Raw genomic sequence first — 24,332 nt, 5'->3', positions numbered from 1 at the left:
CCAATGGTGTTCCTGGTCCTTAGACTTGAGACACCAAGGATGTCATGTATGAATACTTCATTCTTTGATACTAGACTTATAGGCCTGAAAGTTTCAAATCTAGCACAACCGGTCATCGAGAGTGGCAATCAACTATACGAGAACTATTAAGTGTCAATAGAGAATCATCCACTCTCGGTATCATCTTGCTCAGACAAATCCTAGCCAAGGTTATTCGGATTGAGAGAGAAAGAGTTCTCTAAGAAAATATGATTAGAGCGAGACTCGAGTAGAAACTGTATGGGCCCGATAGTACTATATCCGGTATACGATCTCTAGGGTATTAGATGGATGATGGACTATAGGTACATAGTAACTGAGGACAAATAGGTCCAATTGATTGGATTCCCTTGTATTGTCTAGGGACTATGGCATCGTGGCCTAGTACGTCCGTAGTCGATGAGTCGAGTGAATTATTATAAAGATAATAATTCAATGGGCCAAAAGGAGTTATGACAGATATGACTCACGGTCAACTCGATATTAAGCCTAGAGGATCACACACATATGGCAGGCATTGCGATGAGTAGATGTTCGGATATGAGATATCTGTCGGAGCCCCTATCTTATTGGATATCTAAGAAGCCCCTGAATTATTGGATCCTATGGATAAGATCCAATAAGAGCCAATAAAAGATTATTGGATAGAGATCCACTAATCTAAGAAGCTTGGGTAGTTAGATGGAGATATAGTATACTCCCAATAGGGCAGGATTTATTATGGTTATATTGACAGGGGACCTCTATAAATAGGAGGGAACCAAAGGCTCATAAGCTAGAGGTTTTTGGTTGTCACATCCTATTCTCTTTTCTCCTTCTCTTCCTCAGATAACATATATGGAGATTTGAGTAACGATTTAAAGAGCGTCATCGCAGCCCTATTGTATTGATCATTACTAGAGAGGAGGACCCTTAATCTCTTTCATCATCTCCTACATATCTATAGAAACTCAGAGATATATGATCTCCCTAAGTAACACAACTATTTCATGCGTGGTATTCAGTTTCGTGGATTTTGCGCACCACTCTTCACATGACGACGAATATATTTTTAAAAAATTTAAGAAGTTTTATTTTTTGTTCTTTCGTTGTGCATGTGATACCGCACTTAGATTTCCCCTATAGTGCATCCCAAATCTCAAAAAAAAAATCACAAATTGAGCTATATTAAAAGGCCTAAATAAAAGGGTTATCAAAGCTAAAGAAACTTAGTCTAAAAGCTTCTTAGTACTCTGGAGTTATCGAATCACACGGAAGACATCTACAAGTGAATCAGCTCTTTATCTTGTTTATAAGACTAAGGTTAAAATTCTAGTCGATACAGTCCTCCCAACCATTCAAACCCACAAATACACTAATGAGGTGTCAAAAAGCTATAGACAAATCAACTTAGTCTTGTAGAAGACTGATGTCAGCAATCCAACTCATTTTTCTAAAAACTCACACCAAATTAAATAAGTTTTTACTATATATATATATATATATATATATATATATATATATGAGGAAATCCAACCAGGTATTTACTGACTCTTTCCACGGTGACTCGTGTTTCGGTAGCAAGCATCAACTTTGTCTTCTTTCGTAAGAGAAATTATGGACTCGTTGTGATCATCAAATCCGTTATTCCTAACGAATGAGACATCGGCATTAATGTTACTAAATTTATTACGGTCAAATCGCACTCGAAAAATCAGAGAGAGAGATAAAAAATTAAAGGAATTATGCATGAATCTTCATAGTTCCTTAGAGGTCGGCAAGCTCGGTCTCGGCAATCAGCATCTTGACACTCTTCTGAAGTCAAAAGTTTTCAGGGTCATAGCATCCGAGACCTTGTGATGACCTATCAATTTTTTTATAAGCTATGCTAATCGACACCTTTTAAATCTATCAACAATCTTAAAGGATATTTATTATAATAAGATTCTGAATAATTTTGTATAGAAGACATTATAAGGCAGGTTTCAAGTTAATGGGAGAATGGAGAATCCAATGATCAAAAAAATATTAAGAAATCAGATTTCAAAATAATTTAAGGCTTCAAAAATCATCAGACTCTTTGACCACCGGCAGGGATGCAAACCTTCCCCACTGGTCAATCTTCCCACACTTTACCCTCGACCATGAGAATCTTTCCACACTTAGCCTTGACCGGAGACTGCTGACTAAGAGAGAAATTATTGGATGAACAGAGACCACAAACGTGTTCCGCGGGAATTCTTCATCAGTACCGCACCACGATATAAAAGTGACGGAGATGGATTTTAACAGGTCGGTGGTCTTTCTAATGAGATATTGAATTCCCAAAGTGTGACATCGAGCATCCTCCGATGTTCCCATTACATGCATCTCCAGAGTGATGGAGATGGATTTTGACAAGTCGATAGTGTTTGCAATGAGATGTTGAATTCTCTTTAAGTGTGACGTTGAACGATCCGTCTCCAGCTCCAATATTACCACCATGAATCCAATCCACCATGCATCTGCTCAATCATGTCCTCCGCTTCCTTTGTCTTCCCTTTCTTTCTCGTCTCCCTCCTCCTCCGCTGTTCTCTTTCCTCCACCACCACTGCCGATCCCTTCTGCAACAACGGCTACTGCACGGCCAACGACACCCAAGAATCCAGCCGCAAGTACTTGCTCTCTGCCTCCCATGCGTCCGCTGCCAGTAGCTACTTTGGTATGATCATTAAGTTTCGAACACTTTATTATGATCGTTTCGTGTCTCAGCCTTTAATGTTCATGTGGAAACTTAGATCTTTTGCATATTACCCCTTAATTATCTTTTGTATTTTGCTCTCTATACTTAAAAAAAAAATATCTTGTTATCCTTATAAAAATAAAATATCTAGATCCAAAAAATAAAAGATAAAAAAGAAATATCTAGATCCATTTATTATAATGTCATAAAAAGAATATTTTGATGATGACATAGGATAACACTATTGGGGGCCGAAGCTCTTGTTGCTCGGTCCACTGTCAATAATTGTTGAGCAATATAGCCTAACAACTATGTCAGTTGCGGGGGGGGGGGGGAGCAATAGGAACTCCAACCCCTAACGACACACATAGATATTGAACAATATTGCTCAACAATTATGTCAATAGTAGAGAAGCGATAGGAGCTTCGGCCCTCAACGACATCAATGTAGATGCTAAACGATACCACTTGGTGATTGTGTCAGGGGGCCGACAAGAGCTCCAGCCCCTAGTGATATCATCCTCCGCTCCCATCGACATCATTTTCTATCATCAATCAGAATTTAAAATTATTTTTGTATCATTTATTTTTGATGATATTAGTGTAAACGAATCTTAGATGTTTTATTTTTGAAATTATAGGAATGTCAGAATAATACTTTTAAATAAAGGGATCAAAACATTAAAGATAATTAATTATAAGGGTAATATGGATAATATAATGTGTAATTAGCGATAATTGAGGGGCGGCATGTCAGAGAATTCGAGAGACTAGAGTTCCGCTCACGGTTGAGCGTAAGTTTTTATCGCCTTTCCACTTCTTCTCCTTCCCCGCGACTACGGCCGGCTCCATCTTCTCCTCCCCCTCTCCGTTTCCTTCAGTCCTACCACCGACGGAGTGGTGAAGCTTTCCCGTTGCCCAGCGTTGCAGCCCACTTGTTCGAGTGCGAGTTTCTCTCAACCCAACATTTATTCGAGCGGTCTCTTTGCCACCGATTGCAACAATTAGGGCTAAAGTTTCTTTTGTGTGGCTATACCATCACAAAAAATTGGATTTTGAGAACCTGCCCGTCAAAAAAAAGCTGTCCTCACTCCACCGCCCAAATATTTCGTTCCATCGATCCCCGTGCTATCCCAGCATACACAATTTATCGATTTTTTCTTGTCTTGCTTGTACATCATATATGGGATAGACGTAATATCATTAGCATATGCATTAAGATTGAAGAGGGATCAAGTTGTACAAAAGAAGGATTCAAATCTTGATCTTGTGCCTTTGGGAAATCAATATAATAATACCATTGGTTAATAATACTTTAGAAAATGATGTCGGACCATTTGGTCCAATTTTAATCTTTGGCTGGACGAGTAAATACTACAGGCTGACCCGAAAACAGTCTACTGTTTACTCTGTCTGTTTTCCTCTCACCATCTTGCTGATTATTGGCCTTGTATGACCCATCTTGTGATCTCACCACAATGTTGCATGCTCATGGTGATCAATGCTTGCCCTCTTGGATTCTTGTCCAAGGACAATGGTCGGAGGTATTCCGACTCTTGGGAGGAACTCTAGTCCCTCGAACAACAACGTCTCATGGTAAGTCAGTACATTGCACTCCTTTCATGATCAAGCTGAGCATGTTCCTGAGATGGCAAATCTTGGTGTCCTAAAATCATTCAAAGTACATGAACATTCTAATGATTGTAGTGCATGTTACCGTATCCTAAAATCACTTTAAATCTGCTCACTCCAGGAGACACGATAGTTCCAGGTGAATATTTTTACGACGGGCAGAACCTGATCTCCGCAAATGGAAAATTCGAGCTTGGCTTCTTCAACCCTGGGGATGCAAGTAACGCTTATGTTGGGATTTGGTACCATAACATCACAGATAAGACAGCATTATGGGTTCTTAACAACCTTGCACCAGTCACCGTTTCTCCTGGATATCTTCACCTCACTGGTGATGGAAATTTAGAGCTATGCAATGCTGCTGACTTGGTTATATGGTTTACGGGCACGCCCTATGGAAATAATACCATCGTGAGGCTTGCGGACTCGGGAAACTTTTTCCTGGAAGATCGTGATTCGAACACTACAGAGTTGCAAAGCTTTGACTACTTGACTGATACGTTGATACCAGGCATGAAGCTTGGATTGGATAAGGTAACCAACCATGCTACAAAGCTCATATCATGGCTGAATGCTACAGACCCCTATCCGGGTGCCTACTCCTGCACCATGGAAACTCAAGGCACACTACCGGAGATCATTATAACAAAGGGTCAATCCTTGAGAATTTTCCGGAGTGGCCCATGGAATGGACATGTGTTTAGTGGCATTCCACGGATGGGAAATATTAGCCAGCTGAAGTTTGCATTTTTATCAAACGAGCAAGAGGTCTACTTCTCATTTGATACCATAAACAACTCTGGTCTGTTTCGGGCTGTGATGGATTTCAGAGGAGTGTTTCAGCTGTTAGAATGGTCGGCCACAAGCAGTGGATGGACCTCCCTGTGGGCTGTGCCACAAGATCAGTGTGACTTTTATGCTTTCTGTGGAGCTAATGCTATTTGCACCGAAACCTCATCAGTTCTCTGCCAATGTCTGCTAGGATTTGTTCCAAAGTCTCCTGCGAATTGGTACCAGAATCATTTTTCTGATGGATGCGTGAGACAAGAGGCTTTGAGTTGTTCGTCCGATGGGTTCTTACATTTGCGATCAGTGAAGCTACCTGATACTGTGAATGCTACTACAGACAGCAACATGACCCTCAACGAGTGTAGCGATTGGTGCTTGAAGAATTGTTCTTGCATGGCATATGCTGTCACTGCATGGAGTGGTTGTTTGACTTGGCGTGGTGATCTGATGGACCTTAGGAAGTTTAATCAAGGAGGGGATCAGCTTTATGTTCGGCTTTTGGCTTCCAACATAGGTAAGCATTCTTTTCCATCGGGGGAACCTCCGAAGGCCAAAGTCTTCTCTGTTCTTCTTTCCTTCTTGTAGCAGATTGATTGTCGAGTACTTTACTCTTCATGGGTTTCTCCCCAAACGATGACCATATCCATAATGGATATAGAAGCTCAAACTCAAGCCATCTCTGTGGATTCATTTCTTAAGGATGCTTATTAGTCTTAGTACTTTGGATCAAGTGGGGTCCTTTTCTTTCTTCCTCTTCCTCCTCCATCTTCGTCTTCCTCTATTGCCTCGTCTTCTTTGTTTCTCTTTCTCCTTGTCCTTCCTCTTCTCCCTTCTTTCTCCTTCATACTTACTGGTGTATCCTGTGTCGGTACATTAGCGGAAGGATGTACTACAACACCCGGCATGAAATTGGAATCCTCGATATGTAGAACTTATTTAGCAATCCAATTTTGTGCTGCATGAGTTACTTATGTTTTTTCTAATTTTCAAAGTATGCCGAACAGATTCTGCAATGGACAATCATGTTAAGCAGACTGTGTTGGTCATAACCATCCCAACAATGCTGAGCTTTCTTTTGCTGGCAAGTATATGTGTAGTTTTGTGGCGGAGAAGAGTAAGAAAACAAGGTATTTTTGCCGGTTCTTCATGCACTTCTATCTTTCTTCTTTACTAGATTGTGTAGTCTCGTGGTGGAGAAGGGTAAGAAAACAAGGCATGTTTTGCATATTCTTTATGCACTTCTATATTTTTTCTTTCCTAGATTCAACGTCCAACAGCTATATATCTCTGAAGCAGTATAGATGTGCTTTTAAGACTATGAGTAGCAGTATTATGGCCTCATTGTACAAGTTAATATCTTTGGATCTTTCTGAGTGAGCTATGGTAAGCGATTTCTGTTGCCCTCTGACATTTTTCGAATTGGTAGAGTCATTGGGAAAGTGTGCTCGTTTATGATGACGCCAAAAGTAACATAAACGATATGGCCAGAGGGACTTATAGATGGATACAAAATTATTTGTTGATGATAAGGTTTACATGTGCTGTGCCCTGTAGAAAGATGCCAAAAGTTTTAAGACAGCTACAATGAGAGGCTAACATGAAGCACAATCAGAGATAAATATATGTTTTTGCTTGTAACCGAAGAGCTTGTCCGACAAGTATCATGAAACCTAATTATTAAAACCCCTACATTTAATATCTTGTAGATATGGAAGTGAATCATATACCTTTATGTTGCTGTAATTGCTTCAAGTTTTCAATAGCTTTAACAGCATTGGTTATCAAACAACTCTTCTTTCATGGAACCGACAAAGGAAATGAGAAAGGACAGGACAGATGGTTCCATTATTTTCCTAAAATGATCTTTTATCTAGATTGATTTACTTTCATATACAATGTTTGTCTTGGATCAGTTCTTTGTGAGCCACTTGTTGACTTTTAATGTGAGTATTATTTGATACTTCCGTTAGATATTTCATTGATTGTGTTAATGATTTCCCATTTTGTCAATGTTTTCACATATGTTTAGAAAATACAAATATGAGGTTAATTTGATGTTCTTCACGGTTATGTTAGTTCGTGGTCCATTGTCAATTATGAGCATGATATCCATAATGATCCTTTAAGCGGCTTTGTAGCGATTATTACCAATTCCTGTTAGTCACATATCACATCAATTCATTGCTAATTTAGAATTTTAAATCATTTACTTTCCTGCAACAATCTCTGATAATCGATGATAATGCAACAGACACCATTATGATCAAGTCAAAGCAGCCACAGACTACGAAAGGACTTGATTACTGGACTGGCATTCCTGCAAAACATGCGGATCAGAGAGCTGGTAAGCAGTCATTATTTAATGAGCACACATATTTAACAGAAACAATACTTGATCTGAAAAAGGATTGTAATTTGGATTACACCAGAACACTGTTCTGTTTCTTAATATGAAACTTTTGTGTCAGTAAATTTAGAATTCAGAATGCTATTCTTGCCCAATTTTCTTCTCTTTAACAAGACTAAGATATCAGAAGGTTGAATTTTTTCGAGTAAGCTTGTCGGGAATGAGATGCAAGTATAGCTAAAGAAAACTTCAGAGTTTATTGATCTTTAAAAAATTTTTCAAGGTCCAATGAATATGATGGGGGTACTGTCTTCATTTGATTTGTCTACCGTAAAGGCTGCAACTAATAACTTCTCAGTTGGTAACAAACTCGGAGAAGGTGGATTTGGCATTGTCTACAAGGTATCAATCTCAGTCTTACAAAATTCTTCTTGATGCTACATGAACAAAACAAGACTTAAATACAACAATTGACAGGGCGTGTTGCGAGATGGAAAATACATCGCTGTCAAAATGTTGTCAAGGTGCTCGTCACAAGGTCCTGATGAGTTCCGAAATGAGCTTTTACTAATTGCCAACTTGCAGCATAGGAATCTTGTTCGCCTACTTGGTTGTTGCATCGAAGGAGATGAGCGCATTCTGATCTTGGAGTACATGGAAAACAAGAGTTTGGATGCCTTCATATATGGTCAGTCTTACTCCAGTACCTTAGGAATTAGTATGGCCTAGTTTGTCGGATAATAGATGAACTCAATGACCTGTTTTCTTATTTGGACATGAATGGTTTTTTAGACTTGTATCATTACTTGATCTTTTTCATTCAATATTTCACTGCTAGATCAAATTAGTTTGAGAAATTGATTTCATTAATTTTCTATAGTATTATAAATGATGCAGAAGTTCCTTTTCCAAAGTTTTTATGTTTATGAACCATAGGCACCTAAGGTAGCAAAAGCTGTAGAATTACTAAAACATCCACCATAGTAGATGACAATTTTTTATTAGCTGCTACAGAATTCCACGATGTAATGTCCCTAAGGTATCCAATTTCACAACTCTTGTAAACATTTATCAAACTGACATCATGTCTTTAAATGTGTATAAAATGTATAAACGTTTGTAATATAATTGCAAAAAAGATGAGCTCTGTGCATGAGGCTGGGCCTAGGCGTGTCAATCAAACCTTATCTCTACAAAAGTGTCTGCAATTTAATTGATTATTCAGTCTGGAATATATACATGTCCTTAATTTGACTAATTTAGATGAAAAGGTCCTGTAAGATTTGTAATAATATTCTTTGGATTTTACACTTGTTTATATTTGCTTCTAGTTTTACAACAAAAAAATTTACAAAGCATGCATGTTGACGTAGGAAAACCCAAAGGTTGCAAAAGCTTAAGGAGATTGAGAATAGGATTGGTAAAAGAAAAGAATAAAAAGAGGATAAAACAAAGAGGAGGATACGATCAAACGTGCTCAATTCATAGAAGAAACAATTCACAATAATGAAAACACAAGTAGCAAAAGTTCAGACACATATTGGTCATGATGACAGAGAAAGACATTGATTCCACCCTTCTTGAATATCTTTATTCCATCATGTGGTTCCACATGTTTCCAAAGCTTGGCCAACTCTCCAGTGGTTCTGATTTCTCAATGCTTATGGGGTTTTGGTGTGTAAGGGCAAGGGAAAGTATCCGATAGTAGGGTCTTAGGGCTTTAGTGCATATGTAATGGTAGGATATAAGAGGTAGGATAATTGGGAAAGTGAGGAGAAGATAGAGCTTAAATAGATGTTTCAGATTGCCTCTGAATCCCTCAAACGCATCCCAAGAAGAAGATTGTGGCATCATATCACTCACAGTGTTGTGGGAAAAAACGATTTCATTCATTCACTAGTCTTCCTAGCTATAATTGCTTTCCCCTTTTCTTAGACCCATAGGTACAAGTAGAAAAAGAAATTTACAAGATTATAATTAAAGAAAATTACAATCAACAATTACATCCCCTGAATCCCAATGTCACTGAGATAAGTTTTCATATATGTAGAATTTGTAATTAGCTTTGAACTTTGTTATAGGGATGAGATCCTTAATCAAGCTTTGTAAATTTGAATTTGTAATTAGATTTTGGCTTCCTTTTCTTTCTCCTCGAAGGCTTGAACAATGAAAATAAAGTAGATTATCATGTGGCAACTTATGATACTTACAAAAGCTCAATTTAGAGTACTAGGATTATTCTAAAAACAAGGTGGACTAGAATGATTACATGTTTAATTGAACTCAAATCCAAGTTAATTTGGCATTTCTTCTTTTCACACATAATATAGATTTGGAATGTGGCTCGATTTCCATCAAATGTGATATCATTTTTACTAATTTTGAATATATGGGAACTACTAGGAAAAGTGTGAGATTATGTGATATAGGGCCTAGCACTACAGCTGTAGTTAAAATTGAACCGAAAAGGGACCCATTATTGAAGTTTTGGACATTTATAGGCTTTTAAAACTGTGATTAAAAACATGAAGTCAACAATATCATGATTGCAGTTTTATCTTATAATTCTGGCAGTCACTATTATTTTCTTGAAAGGTGGAATGTATTTATCAATTCTCTTATGTACACGGTCAACAAATTCCAATTGAGTTTCCTATTACTCTGATTATTTAACATAATTTTGAAGGATTGATGCAGATAAAACAAAGAGTGCACTGCTGGAGTGGAAAAAGCGTCTTCACATTATTATTGGGATTGCTCGAGGACTTCTATACCTGCATCATGACTCTTACTTGAGGGTTGTTCATCGAGATCTTAAACCAAGCAACATCCTTCTTGACAAGGACATGAATCCAAAAATATCCGACTTCGGGATAGCAAGAATTTTTGAAGGAGATGACATTGAAGAGAATAATACTACAAGACCAGTCGGAACACTGTAAGTTTCACACACTGATTGAAATAAACCAACAAATGCCAATGTATTGCCATCATACAGTATGCTAATTTCTTAGATATCACATGCAGTGGATACATGGCGCCCGAGTACATAACGGAAGGAGTCTTTTCTTTCAAATCTGATGTTTTCAGCTTTGGTGTAATAGTGTTAGAAATCCTAAGTGGTAAGCGAAATAGAGTGCTTAATGTGGCAGATTCACGGCTAAACCTTTTAGGACATGTAAGTCTTGTAACGAGTGCTTTGGAACTCCCTAGTTTCGGGTTGTTGCTTCTGGTACGATAACTGATCTCAACATGCATGACCATGCAGGCGTTCATGTTATGGAAGGAAGACAGGACTCTAGAGATACTCGATGAAGCGCTCGATTCTTGGACGCCTACATTGGAGATTTTGGAATGCATCCGAGTAGGTCTTTTGTGCGTGCAAGAAAACAGCGAAGACAGACCGACAATGGCAGAGGTTGTGATGATGCTAACTAATGAAGATCCGCAACTAACTTCACCAAAAGAGCCGATCACTTTAGTGGCAAGTTCTGAAGAAGAACGATCTTCCATTATTCAAATGAGTGTCATGGATGAAATTTGTTCTGATATGTAATCTTCTTTCTTCTCTTATGGAATCTGTCTTCATCGATCTATGCATGTTTGTTTTGCTGTGCATGGTGAATGAAATTCTTTTTAGTATAGTAGTCAAGTTGCTTGTAGGGTTCTATAGGTTCAAGGATTTAAATATTGGTTCGATATTTAATTGGTATGGTAGTGATATATCAGATTATGTATGACAAGAATTATTAATAGATTTGATGAGAGCCTTTATTCGATCACCCTTCATATAATAAGTCATCTCAAACTGTAGGTACAGTATGAGTGATGAAATTTTTTCATCAGACTTCATGAAGATCTTGTTTGAGAAAACTTATCGCATTTTCATATGTAGATGATGAAATCATATCATTGGAAGAAAAATAATTGGGATCTTACATTATTCACATATTATGTGGGAGTGGATTTAATTTCTTATCATGCGTTATAATATTTCAGCCCTTTTATATAAGTTTAAGGGAAAAAAATTGTAGAACTAAGAAAATTACAATTGTATTATAAAAAGTGTACAATGCATTGAAGAATATTATATTTTTGACTTAATTCAAAAAATAATATTAATATTCTTGATTAATACTCTTTTACTTTTATAGACACGGTTCTTAAAATTGAAGTTAATATTTTCAATCTTCAATTCTTTGTCTTGAGTAGATATTATCACATAAGTTAGGATACATCGAGACTAACCTAAACTAATCAAAATTATTCAATAGATAAATTAAATTGCTCGTGGATATTATGAGTATATATAATATCAAAATTATTTATAGGCAGCTATGTGGATCTTTTGTCAGACTGTCAAAAAATTATATCATTAATTAAATTAAAATTATTTAAATGTATACTTATAATATTTATTAAATTAGTTTTAGGTTTATTTCAATCTCTTCTAACGCGGTCATAGGTTTATACACACATTTATATAAGGTTTCCAAAATAATTTGGATAGAAAAACCTGCTTAATTATTATAATCTAGGTGAAATATTTTGGGGTGGGTTAGAAGGATGAACTATCAGAGCAAAACAAAATTAGGAAATATATTTTGGCAATCAAGTATTATCATTATCATTGTTATCATGGAGATGTTCTCACTAGACAACCTAAATTAAGTACAAAAAAATTTCTAGTTTCTTTAACTTTTATAATGTGTTTATGTGTATCTTTGCCCCCCTAATAGAAAAATTGTTTGCAGGCCTTTTTTTTTTCTATAGGAAGGAATTATAGTGTTAATTTAAACCCTTATAAATTAATCTTAATTTACTCTCATAAGTCAATTTTAATTTTATTAACTAAATGGAGTGTTATAGTTTCAATTTCTCCCATCTTATATTATTTATAATCCAATATAATTGTTTTAAAATTTATTTTACATAAAAATTATTATAAAAAAATAAATATTATGATTAAGTATATATCTTTTTATAGATATAAAAAAGATCCATGTAATTAATCTCAAATAATTAGAAATTAAGTTTTTGTTATTATTCTTGTTATAATATAAAAAAATATGATAAAAAGGTACAAAGAAAAATACAAATATCGAAGGGATCTAAAAATTTTTTAATTAATTTTTAAACTCCTTATAAGAAATCCAAGAAATTATTCTCTCATTTTCATTTGAAGATTTATAATAAGATTAGACCAGCTATAATATCTTACCATTAAACAATATTATGCTAGTGAGATATCAACGGACTGTGAATAATGGATAATCAAATCGTTCATATGTATTCATAGGATCCAATAGTGAATTGTATTAACGAAAGAAAATAAACAATAGTAATGAAAATGTAAGACAAGAAAAATAATGAGAAAAGATTGATAGGAAGCAAATATATTAAACCAAAAAGAAAAAACAACTAATAAATGACCCAAGAAACGAACAATCTAATATAAAATACATAAAATAAAAAGAGAAACCATCTCCTGTACTGAATCTGAGATGCAAACCCCAAGTTTCAATCTGGGCCGTCGGTTCCCGTGGGGTCCACTTTTCGGTCGAAACGGCGCTCGTAATACGACTTACGGAATCGAGAAGGAAACGGTCTCGCATTACTTTCTGAACGGATTTCTCCAATTTCGCATCTCAGCCGTCGGTTCTCGTGGGGCCCGTCCTCCGCTGTAATAGCGCAACCGTCCGTTTTAAGCGTGTCGTATTTTTTTTGGATTACCGAGTGCACTCCAGTTTCAAATCTGGGCCGTCACGTCATTGTGGGCTCCAACTCCATCGTAAACGACCTGACCGTCCGATTTAATGAGAAGAGAGAGACTGTCTCCGATGGTAAGTCTTTAAATGGAGCCCACCAGCTTCACATCTCGACCGTCAGTTCTACGAGCCCCATCTCCATCGAAACGGCGCAACCGTCCGCTCTAAATATGGACCGATCCTCACCGGGCTGGGGTAAAAGCAGAAAGGGAGGAGAAAGGAGAAAGGAGAAAGGAGAAAGGAGAGGGGGAAAAGAGAGGTTAAGAAGAGGGAGCTCCCCAGGCTTCCGACGCGGTATCATTCGGTGCTTCCGCTCCTCCCTTCCTCTCTCCTCCCCTCTTTTCTCCTCCTCGTCCCCGTCTCCTTCCCCCACCCCCGAGAAACCCTATCCCTTGGGACGGAGACGGACTTCCTTTCCCGAGCTTTCTCGATTCCAGGTAAGATCCACTCTCTCTCTCTCTCTCCATCCATCAGTTCAATGCGTCAGGTCGCGACGATCCCGGCATGGGCCGGTCCCCGTATTTGACCGGATTTTGTACTAAATTCTTTTTACGTTTCGTTGTCGAACACGTGACCGGCCGGGTCGATTTTGTGCTGACGTTTCGTTTCGGTCCTCCTCCTTGTCAAGGTCCCGAATTTTTCCGAAAGTTGATACCTTTTGCGGTTTACTCTCGTTTGCGGTATGGTTTCTGAAAGTTAGTGGGGATCGTCATTCTTCTTTCGATTTCATATTGATTTGAGTCTCTCTCCTTGTTTTCCATCCGGTGTTGCGTCAGTTGTTGTGACTCTGTTGTTGGATGGATGCATATGTCACGATTGGTAGAGTGAAAAATGAGGCAATTTTGTTTTTCTTATGCAATATCCTCTCCTTGCTATTCACGTCACGATTTTCAGAGTTAATTTTTCTTATGCAACATCCTGTCTTTTCTTTTCGAAAAGAATTCGGTCGCTTTTTGGCGTGTGGGTATATATACACTCATGTAATTTGTTGTATTCTTGTTTGTGATATGACATGTTAATGCATCAGTTTCACTTATATTATTTGAATGCTGGATTACCTCATGCTATTATTGGTTCTTTTGTAGCATAAGTGCTGGTTGCATTTCTTATTGTCAGCATATGCATGATCAGATGAAATTCTTATTTTCATCATATGCATGATCACTTATATAATACGTATTACCACTATCATTACTTGATTGTCTGTTATTTACATCAAGGTACATACACTACATAGAAGAGGCAGAGAAGATGGGTAAAATGCGGCGCTGGCTGTGCTGTTATCATCAGGTGGATGAGCCTTATCATGTCAGTGAGAATGAATACCGGAAGAGCCCAACAAATAATACAGATGGTATGTTGTTTGCACCACCATTTAAAGACCATTATTGTTTTTCATAGTATCGTATACCTCATTATAATTGCATATTCCTATGTGAAGATTGTGTCGATTTGTTTAAGTAGCAAGTTGGAGGTTTCTGTTCCTTTTGGGATCCTCTTTTGGCTTGAATCTTCATTCCTCTGTATGTGATATATGTATCAGGATGACGTAGTAAAGCATTCAGTTTTTACTGTAACAGAAGCCATTTAATTTTAGAGGATGAAACTGAGAAATTACTCATGCTGTTCACATCAGTTTTAGTCAGTAAGCAATAGAAAATTTGCTTCTGCAACATAAAACAATAAATTTTTGTACATTAGAATAAGGAGATGGCTTTCATCTTCTCTTTTCCGAAGAAGAGAACTTATATGCAAGTCTCTTTCTTTCTGACCTACTCCCTATCCTAGAAACTGCAGCGAGTAGTTACTTTTTCTTGTCTAACTTGAACTCTCAAGTCTAATAAGGAAATAGGAACACGTGTCTCCCATCTTTTGGTATGCGACAAATCCATTTACTTAACCTTTTATAATATGAGGTTTTAAATCTTATGGAACTCTTGCTATAGGAAAGGAAGTTATATCTATTATGTGCATAAATAGATAGTCTAAGACATACAATATCACCAAAAGAGCAGCCTACTGACACTCCAAAACCCAGATAACTTAGACTTATTCTCTCTAGTGAGCTAGTCCTGAGCTCAATTGACTAGCTTGTATTCAATTCATGATATTGTTTAGACTCAATTTTGTATTTGCATAGCTGTGAGGCTTCTTGTTTTTTAATTAGTTGAAGATTTATCTTTGAATCATTATATAAGTTACTACAAGTTAGGTGTACCATCTTGTTTCTGCCGCAGATGGATTTCTTCCCAAGGTGAATTACATAGTGATAACATCTGATTTTTCAGCCAAATAGGTGACGGCTTAAGTGAATCCTGATTGGTTCTGGCCAACATTCAAGACCATGCTTGCAAAAGAATTTTGGGTTTTATAGAATATTGTGATTGACATTATGCCTGTAGGGCCTTTGTTGATAATGAGTTACTGATGTTCCTTCTGGATTCATGCTATGGTATATATTTTAGAACTGCTGATCTTGTATTTGCAATCACTTCTTGGGGCATCCGGGACACAAATTTTGATTTTAATGATCACCCTTTTTTAAAAAAAAATAGTTTAGATAACCAATTTTATAGCCTTCCATCTACGGTGTTCTTTGTTTATCTCTCATTTCTTTTTTGACTTATCTTTTTCTTTTTGGTTTTGATTGTAAATTAAGTCAAATGCAGGATTGCAGTACACTCTGTGAATCTGGTGCTGTCATAAACTTGGACTAGAGCTTTGATACTGTTTACCATGCTGCTTCTACTTTTTTATTATCTGAGGTTCCCTTTTAATCATTCCAGGACCACACAGAGGTTCAAAGTATTCCACTGCTCCCAAAAGTGAACCCCCAAAAACACCCCCTCCTATTGAGGTGCCTGCATTATCGTTAGAGGAACTGAAAGAGAAGACTGATAATTTTGGTTCAAAGTCTCTAATTGGTGAAGGATCATATGGGAGGGTGTATTTTGCAGTTCTAGACAATGGGAAGCAGGTTGCTGTAAAGAAACTTGATGCTTCATCAGAAGAAAACTCTGAGGAATTTCTGACTCAGGTTTTTATTCATTCTCCTAGTGGATCTCTTTCTGACTCACACCTTTAGAAAAGCTGGACTTGTAAGGTTGATTTTAGGCATCTGTTTAGTAACAATGACCAGTCAGATAAATAACTGCATATCTGTTTTCTTATTTAGGTTGCCACTGTATCAAGATTAAAGCATGCAAACTTTGTTGAAATGCTGGGGTATTGTGTGGAAGGAAATATGCGTATGATGGCCTATGAATTTGCAACCATGGGCTCTTTGCATGATGTTTTGCATGGTATGCAATTTGTCGGTTGCTTTGTTAACATTTCTTAATTCATTTTTGTTGGCTTCTTTACATTATCTGGCTAGTTCTTGTATATGACAGTCCCAGAATCCAATTTATTATATAACTGCAGGCAGAAAAGGAGTCCAAGGTGCACAACCTGGTCCAGTATTGGACTGGACGCAGCGAGTGAGAATTGCTGTTGATGCTGCAAAGGGGCTAGAATTTCTTCATGAGAAGGTTCAGCCTTCTGTAATACATCGTGATATCAGATCAAGTAATGTCCTTCTGTACGAGGACTTTACAGCAAAAATTGCAGATTTTAACCTTTCAAATCAAGCTCCTGATATGGCTGCTCGTCTTCATTCCACAAGAGTCTTGGGAACTTTTGGTTATCATGCACCAGAGTAATTACACCATCTCAATATTCTGCAGTTGTTTATGGCTCATAACCTCAGTTCAAAAACTGGATTGCTCATTTTGATTGTCATTCTGCTTGTGGTTCTATAATAGTACTTGTGTCCAACTTATTAGGTAGTTACTTTCTATCTAGTGAGGCTGTGGTGTTGCTTGTCTTCATATTAAGCATCTGAAGCTTGAGATGGGTTATGTTGGTAACATATGGAAGGTTATGTTGGTAACTTCCTGTATATGTTGGTAACTTATGGAAAGTTAGCAGGTAGCAAAGTTCTGAACATGATGACAAGATTGAGGTGGGTTAAGGTGGAAAAGTTTTCTGTCATATTTGATTATTAAGTGTAGGGTTTGGAATTTGGAGGCTAACTGTGCTTTTAGGGATGTAGATATGAACTACAGGATATGAAGTTTTGAACAAGAAGTATATTCTGTATGATGTGCATAAAAGACATTGAGTTTTTGGTTAAAATTTTCCACGTTAGTAAGGATAAGTTATGATGTTACCATGTTTTATATAAGGAGTCAAAGTCTGTTCAAGTTGCTCTCACATTTAGACAATAAGTATACATCGCAAAATAAATGGTCTGCTGAAAAATAGTGGTGTTCCTGTACAAAATAATCTTTAACTTAAATACTTTAGAGTAAGATGAAAAATTGTGGATTCCTATGCTCTATTTTCTACTGAGTGGATCTTTTCTCCAATTTTTTCTTTTTGGAGTGTAAAGGAAGAACAGTAGTGTATGTAGTGGCTAGTCACTTCCAAGTATTTTTCTTTTAAAGGTATCGTGTACTAGACTTTATGTAATTATACTAGTTCTTGGTGAAAATCTGGATTTACTAGAAGTTTATATGCTACCTTATATGTTCTTGGTAAAATATGAATATCACTTGTAGCCTACATGTTCATTTTACTAGAGTTTGTGTTATTATACTAGTCCTTGGTGAAAATCTGGATTTGCTAGAAGTTTATATGCTACCTCATTTGTTAATGCTAAAATATGAATATTGCTTGTAGCTTACATGCTCATTTTATTTTCAATGCTTTGATGGATAAGTGGTCAAAACTTGCTACTTAAATTAATTGATTGGACAAAAGTAAGCTTAGAGGGCTATCATTTATCCACATGACACCATTGCAAGAAAAAATAAAAGAATTCAAAGATATTACTGAGTTCAAGAGGAAAATTTGATTGATTGCTTAAATCTGTTATGGATATTGGATATCTACTTGATCATCTTTGCTCAAGTTATTTTGGATGGTTACTGAATTGATACTATCAAGAGAGGATAGTCACAATATTATTTCTTAGATATGTAATCAGGTCTGGTATCTGAATAAGCTCTTGGAAAGATGTTTGAAAAGACAATCTTGATTTCTTATTTCCTATGTAATTGAAAGATGATTTACGGATAACGAATTATGCATCAGCATGATTACACAACATGATGCAGTATGATTAGACACTTTGGCTAGCATAGTGATTTCTCATGGGCTGCCATATCCTCATACTTTACCTTCTTTGCCCTCATTATGGAAAGGGTGGGTTAGGAATTAAGTTTGGACTTTGGATATCAAAAGAAAGCCAGATTTGAAGGCATATACTATAGAAGTCCATTACTTGTCTTAGCTCTATGTAATTATCTGGCCGTAATACAATCTGGATGGAGTATCTAAAAATGTAGAAGGAAGATCCTCAAAAAGTTGAACTTTGTGGAAGTATTAAGCTAGCTTGTTATTTGTACTTCATTCATACTTTGCAATGGCCATATTACGTCCTGAACTATTTCTGCAAAAAATGATCCTTCAAGCTTTTTCAGATATTTCTCGGCAAATGCAATGAGTATTACCTTTATTAGACATATCTAGAATGCAAAACATAGCCAATAATGTAACATGATATGGAAATTCAATTGCTTGATCAATATTGCAGTAAACTGTCTCATCTCTCATCTTCCATTAGAATGATCTGTACAATTTTACACAGGTATGCTATGACAGGCCAGTTGACACAGAAGAGTGATGTATATAGCTTTGGGGTTGTCCTTTTGGAGCTGCTGACAGGCAGGAAACCTGTGGATCATACGATGCCTAGAGGGCAGCAGAGTCTGGTTACCTGGGTAAGACTATGTATATGTATATAGTCTTATGTGATCTGTACAATTTTACTTAGTAGGTTATTGTTGATTGCCAGCATATATTTTGTTTATGGGTAGTCTTGTGCTGACGAGTAAGAAAGGGATCATATATATATGATTATGTGATAGTCTTATGCTCAAGAGTAAGAAAAGATCTTATTTTTTGGATTCACTATGTGATCCATCCACAACCCAACGGATTGTTAGCATTAAGGAGCAGGGGAGGTTATGTATAGATCTAAGTTTACTAGAAAGTGATTAAGGAGCAAGGGAGCTTAGTTTTAGTAAGCTATTCTCCTGGACTGGAAAGCTTACTTACTTGGTCTCCAAGTATGGTGCCAATGTACCGGACACTATGCTGACCTGTACCTTCCTGCACCAGGTGAATAAGAAGAAATTGATACGAAGTGGGTCCTTTGTGAGACTGGTGTATACCAGTTGATATGCACCATACCGACTGGCATTTTGAGACCTTGCTTAACATAGCTCAATAGTGTGAAGGATCCACGTAATCAATCTCCAACAACTAATAGTTGTGGGTGCATATACAAGAGAGACTACAAGTTAGACATGCTTGCATAGATATTGACAAATAGAAAAAGAAAATCATTGAACAGTTATACTTTTCAAAAAAGATTCCCTGTTTATCCATAATGACTAGTCAAATAAGACTCCTAACTTAAAGATACCTCAGAAAAAAATTGAATTGAGAATAGTTAGAATAGTTGTTTATTGTGAGCGCATATGAAGTTTCCTAATTTAGATATAACTTAAGATTGATAATTTTGACTAAATCAACTAGACCAAATATTAAAATTTATACCCTAAAGTCACCTAATACATGAAAACTACTTTGGCTGAAGTCATAAAAACTTGATGATGATGATGATAATTATGTTCAAATGATCATTCAGTCGATGATCAACTTTCATTTTTTATTCATTAATAGAGGCATATGATTGATGATGTAAACCAAACTGTTTTTTAAAAATGAAAATGTTACTTTGAAACCTTAAGAGTCTTTGAAAATTCATGTTTCTGCGTATTATATAAAAATGAAATAGAGAGCATTCATTCTTGTAGCACATGTATTTGCACAATGATGTACATGATCTATGGATATAAATTATCAAGTTGTTGTGAATCATACATGCTTAATTATGTATTTGTGTATGTATATTCCAATGCCATATAAGTAGTGTGAATAAATACATTATCCCCCATATAGGGATCTGTTGATGTCATGTCTTGATAACTGCACCTGGTGTCCAAAATGAACCAAGAACCAGTGATTTATACAAGATAAAAATCTTCGTATATCAAAGAAAAACTTGGATCATTTGTTGAAATATATTTGGAAAGAAATGATCATTTGTTCAAATATATGGCATGGGGCTTGTCCAAATGTCCATTTATTGAAATATATTTGGAAAGAAATGCATGAGTTTATATCCTACCTGATATCTAGTAGGTCACCATTAAGTTGTTAATCTTATCCATTTCGCACTGATTACATAATCGTTTTCCAGAAACTTGGTTATAGTTCATCCAAAGTGATTTTCTTGTGACAATAAGCTTGCATATTTGATAAAAAGACTATTGAAAGCACTTTCCAATTGGTTATTATTGAAATATATGGCTTGGGGCTTGTCAAAATGATCATTTGTTGAAATATATTTAGAAACAAATGCATAAGTTTATTTCCTACCTTCTATCTGATAGGTCGCCATTAAGTTGTTAATCTTATCCATTTCGCATTTGTTTTCCAGAAACTTGATTATAGTTCTTGCTAAAGTGATTTTCATGTGACAATAGGCAGTTGGGTGCTTCGTATATTTGATAAAAGACTATTGCGAACACTTTCCCATTGCTTATTGTTGAAATATATGGCGTGGGGCTTGTCAAAATGATCATTTGTTGAAATATATTTTGGAAAGAACTGCATGAGTTTATTTCCTACCTGCTATCTACTAGGTCACCATTAAGTTGTCAATCTTATCCATTTCACACTGATTATATCATAATATTTTTCAGAAACTTGGATATAGTTCACCCAAAAGTGATTTTCATGTGACAATAAGCAGTTGACTGCTTTGTATATTTGATAAAAGACTATTGCAGGCACTTTCCCGTTACTTATTGTTGAAATGTATGGAATGGGGCTTGTCAAAATGATCATTTGTTGAAATATATTTGGAAATAAATGCATGAATTTATTTTCTACCTGCTATCTAGTAGGTCACCATTAAGTTGTTAATCTTATCCATTTCACACTGATTATATCATAATCATTTTCCCGAAACTTGATAGTGTAGATATCTTTCTGATGCTCCTTCAGTGATACATTAATTGCAGACACTTTCCTGTTGCTTAAACCATTCCTTCAAGAATGCTAGCTGTATATAGGACATGATAGTGTATATCTATCTGATGCTCCTTCAATTATAATAACTTGTATAACTTAACAGTCAAGTTTGATCCTTATTGTGGGAATTTGGACATAATTGGCTGGCATCAGCGGAAACTGAGTATTTTTATTGGTTTTTTTCTTTAACAAGTTATTCATATGGATGGCATGTTCTGTATACATATTGCTTCTTCCCTGCTTCTTGGCAAGCAGGCCAATTCTTGTTTGTTGTTCTATGCTTTCTCTGCCACACAACCAGTGTTGCATTAGTGTTGGATTACCATATTGCTTAAGCTGTTTTGTTGTCTCATTGTTTTCTTGCACTTGTGAGTGTTGCTTTTGTTTGGAAGTGGTTGGACATTGAGGTTGTTTTATGCATGTGCTGGTACTGTCAAATGAAAGTCAAGCATCACTCTTTGATATCTAGATATGTCTCTAATGGTGTACTGTTTATTTTTCCGTATCATAGGCGACTCCAAGATTGAGTGAGGACAAAGTCAAACAATGCATAGATCCAAGATTGAAGGGAGATTATCCGCCAAAAGGGGTTGCAAAGGTCTGTATTACTCTTGTGAATAATGTGTCATTTGGCACAGAGGACTTTTGCACTAAAAGGTTCCATAATGATAAATTTAGATTTAATTTGTTCCTGCAGTTGGCAGCAGTGGCAGCTCTATGTGTGCAGTATGAAGCAGAGTTTAGGCCCAATATGAGTATTGTGGTGAAAGCTCTCTCTCCTCTTCTCATGAATAAGCAAGCTCCTGTTCCCCCACCTGTCGCTGCTCCTTCCCAATCTCCTCCTGATCCTTGAAGGATGGAATGATTACTGCAATTCGGCTTGTCTTTACTGGTATGTTTATCTACTGCAAGGGTACTAGTTTTGATATAATCCTTTCCTAGTCAGGAGACCTTAGCTTTGAGCAATGGAGGGTCTGCTTTACAGTCTGTTGCATTATGCAGGTCAATGTTCATCGACGCGGATTTGTGCTGTATATTTGTTCCATATTTCAGTTGTTGCATGATTTGCCAGATGGGCCACAAGACAATATGAGATGTCTAAGTATCATGAAAGCATGCTCATCACTTGCCCTGTATGTTTCAAGAGAAATATTTGTTTGATCCTAAGCCTCTAATATTCATAAATGTGCCTTCGGATATCAAAATGTAGTGCCCTAATGGTGATTGATGATTATGGTCTGTTGGTTTATGTACCCACATCCTACCAACAAACATCCACCGTTGCCATAATGGTCTCCATCATGCAGATTCCATATGTGACGAGGTTCTTCAGGAGAGTCCATCTGCACGCTACTTTAGTATCATGCCATAATGGTCTCCATCATTCAGTGTGCACTTTGTCTAATAATTCTACTGTTTGAGCATTCTCATGGCATTCCTACCAATGTTCATTTGAAATGTTTACGACAGGCAACCATTTTGGGTTTTGAGGTTTTTGCAAGGGAAGATTCATTGTTCATCTTGCATCATTACACAATCTCATTCAAGTGTTCAGGTCATGCCTATATTTAATGAAATTGTTCCATAGGTTTGTTCAAAACCTGAAATTTTAGACTCATCAATCCCTGCATCCTCCTTTGTGTTATTAGAGATCTCTTGATACAGCTGAAACCTTCAGAAGATGTAAACAAAGATTCTATGGCCTTAAGAACTTGATCAAGAGATATATACTTTATTGAAAACACATTGTATCAGTGATGATATTAGAGATCTCTTCTTGTTATTATATATAACATATTGTATTGAGATTTTAAATTTTGTAGAATAGAAAGGATAGCTTTCATCAAAAACATATATATATATATATATATATATATATATATATATATATATATATATATCAAGTCCTAGTCTTTAATGGATATGACTATTCAAATATGACATCTCCTTCTCATCGATAAATAAGATTTAAGTAATTTATAAAATTTCACATGGGAATTAAAGGTTATGTGGTTAACACTATATTTAACATTTTCTTTTTTGAGGAAAGAAAAAGAATAAGCTTACATCTCCAATATAAATAAAATATATTTTTGATTGGATTTGATCATCTTTGATGGAGGAATGTCAATTAAATATACATGAAAGAAAATTGTGGTTGAACTATAATTTTCCAATAGTCCCTCGTGATGAAGACGAGAATATATAAAAGGATTATAGAAAATAATTTATTATTTCAAACAACTGTCTCTTGTAGCTCCAAATTTGTTTTGTATATGTATGTGATATTGGAAATTAAAACAATGACAACAATTGAAGTTATAATTAAAGATTCACAAAGACAATCTTTTCCTCCAATAATAATGATGGAATGATTATATCTTTCACTGTTACCTCATGTCAAATTGAAGCTTAATGCATGTTTTTTTCCCTTTTATTTGATAGTAGAATACATAGAAGATGGCTACAATCACTTTGGTAATACCAACCATGTAATCATGTTAGGCTGCTGATTTTGGTAGTTTAAGGAAGCCATTTCTTCTAAATAGACTGATGTTATTGATTCAAGTGACACTACAAGATGCTCAGGGAATCTACCGTCTTTGAGTTGGTAAGTTCCACTGAGAACAAGGAAAATTTTCAGTTAAATGAACTCAGTTTGGTGATTTCGCAAAAGGATTCACACTCCATTCTATTGAAGAGGTCATCTGATGAACAGCAAACATAAGAAGATGTCAAACTCTATCTTTTTTTATTACCCTCACATACAATTTGTTCCATTTGTCTCTTCAGCTTGTTTGTGTATTGGAAGAGAGTATTACTGCTCCCTAAAAAACCACATTCCTCC

At 36.1% G+C, this 24,332-nt stretch overlaps 2 protein-coding genes across 3 annotated transcripts; both read left to right on the top strand.

The window, feature by feature from the left end:
* The first annotated feature begins 2,355 nt into the window (after positions 1-2,355).
* LOC103972821 (receptor-like serine/threonine-protein kinase SD1-8) lies at positions 2,356-11,290 on the top strand. 2 transcript variants are annotated; one of them, XM_065087855.1, is made up of 9 exons: positions 2,356-2,719; positions 4,494-5,675; positions 6,166-6,288; positions 7,413-7,505; positions 7,792-7,910; positions 7,986-8,196; positions 10,206-10,446; positions 10,536-10,686; positions 10,777-11,290. In XM_065087855.1, the coding sequence occupies exons 1-9, from the start codon at positions 2,533-2,535 to the stop codon at positions 11,062-11,064; spliced, it is 2,595 nt and encodes an 864-aa protein (XP_064943927.1). In that variant the 5' UTR covers positions 2,356-2,532; the 3' UTR covers positions 11,065-11,290. The 2 variants fall into 2 exon arrangements, with proteins under 2 accessions (XP_064943927.1, XP_009385463.3); XM_009387188.3 differs by lacking the exon at positions 2,356-2,719 and adding an exon at positions 3,499-4,336.
* A 2,183-nt stretch (positions 11,291-13,473) lies between these two features.
* LOC103972822 (PTI1-like tyrosine-protein kinase 3) lies at positions 13,474-22,733 on the top strand. The gene is made up of 9 exons (XM_009387189.3): positions 13,474-13,713; positions 14,497-14,630; positions 16,063-16,313; positions 16,452-16,578; positions 16,700-16,973; positions 18,969-19,101; positions 21,996-22,082; positions 22,182-22,376; positions 22,487-22,733. Exons 2-8 carry the CDS (start codon positions 14,528-14,530, stop codon positions 22,335-22,337), a joined length of 1,131 nt encoding a protein of 376 aa, XP_009385464.1. The 5' UTR covers positions 13,474-13,713; positions 14,497-14,527; the 3' UTR covers positions 22,338-22,376; positions 22,487-22,733.
* The last annotated feature ends 1,599 nt before the right edge of the window (positions 22,734-24,332 follow it).

This window comes from Musa acuminata, chromosome BXJ1-2 (assembly GCF_036884655.1).
Source record: "Musa acuminata AAA Group cultivar baxijiao chromosome BXJ1-2, Cavendish_Baxijiao_AAA, whole genome shotgun sequence".
Classification (NCBI taxonomy): Eukaryota; Viridiplantae; Streptophyta; class Magnoliopsida; order Zingiberales; family Musaceae; genus Musa; species Musa acuminata.
This window is presented reverse-complemented; position numbering and strand designations above follow the sequence as displayed.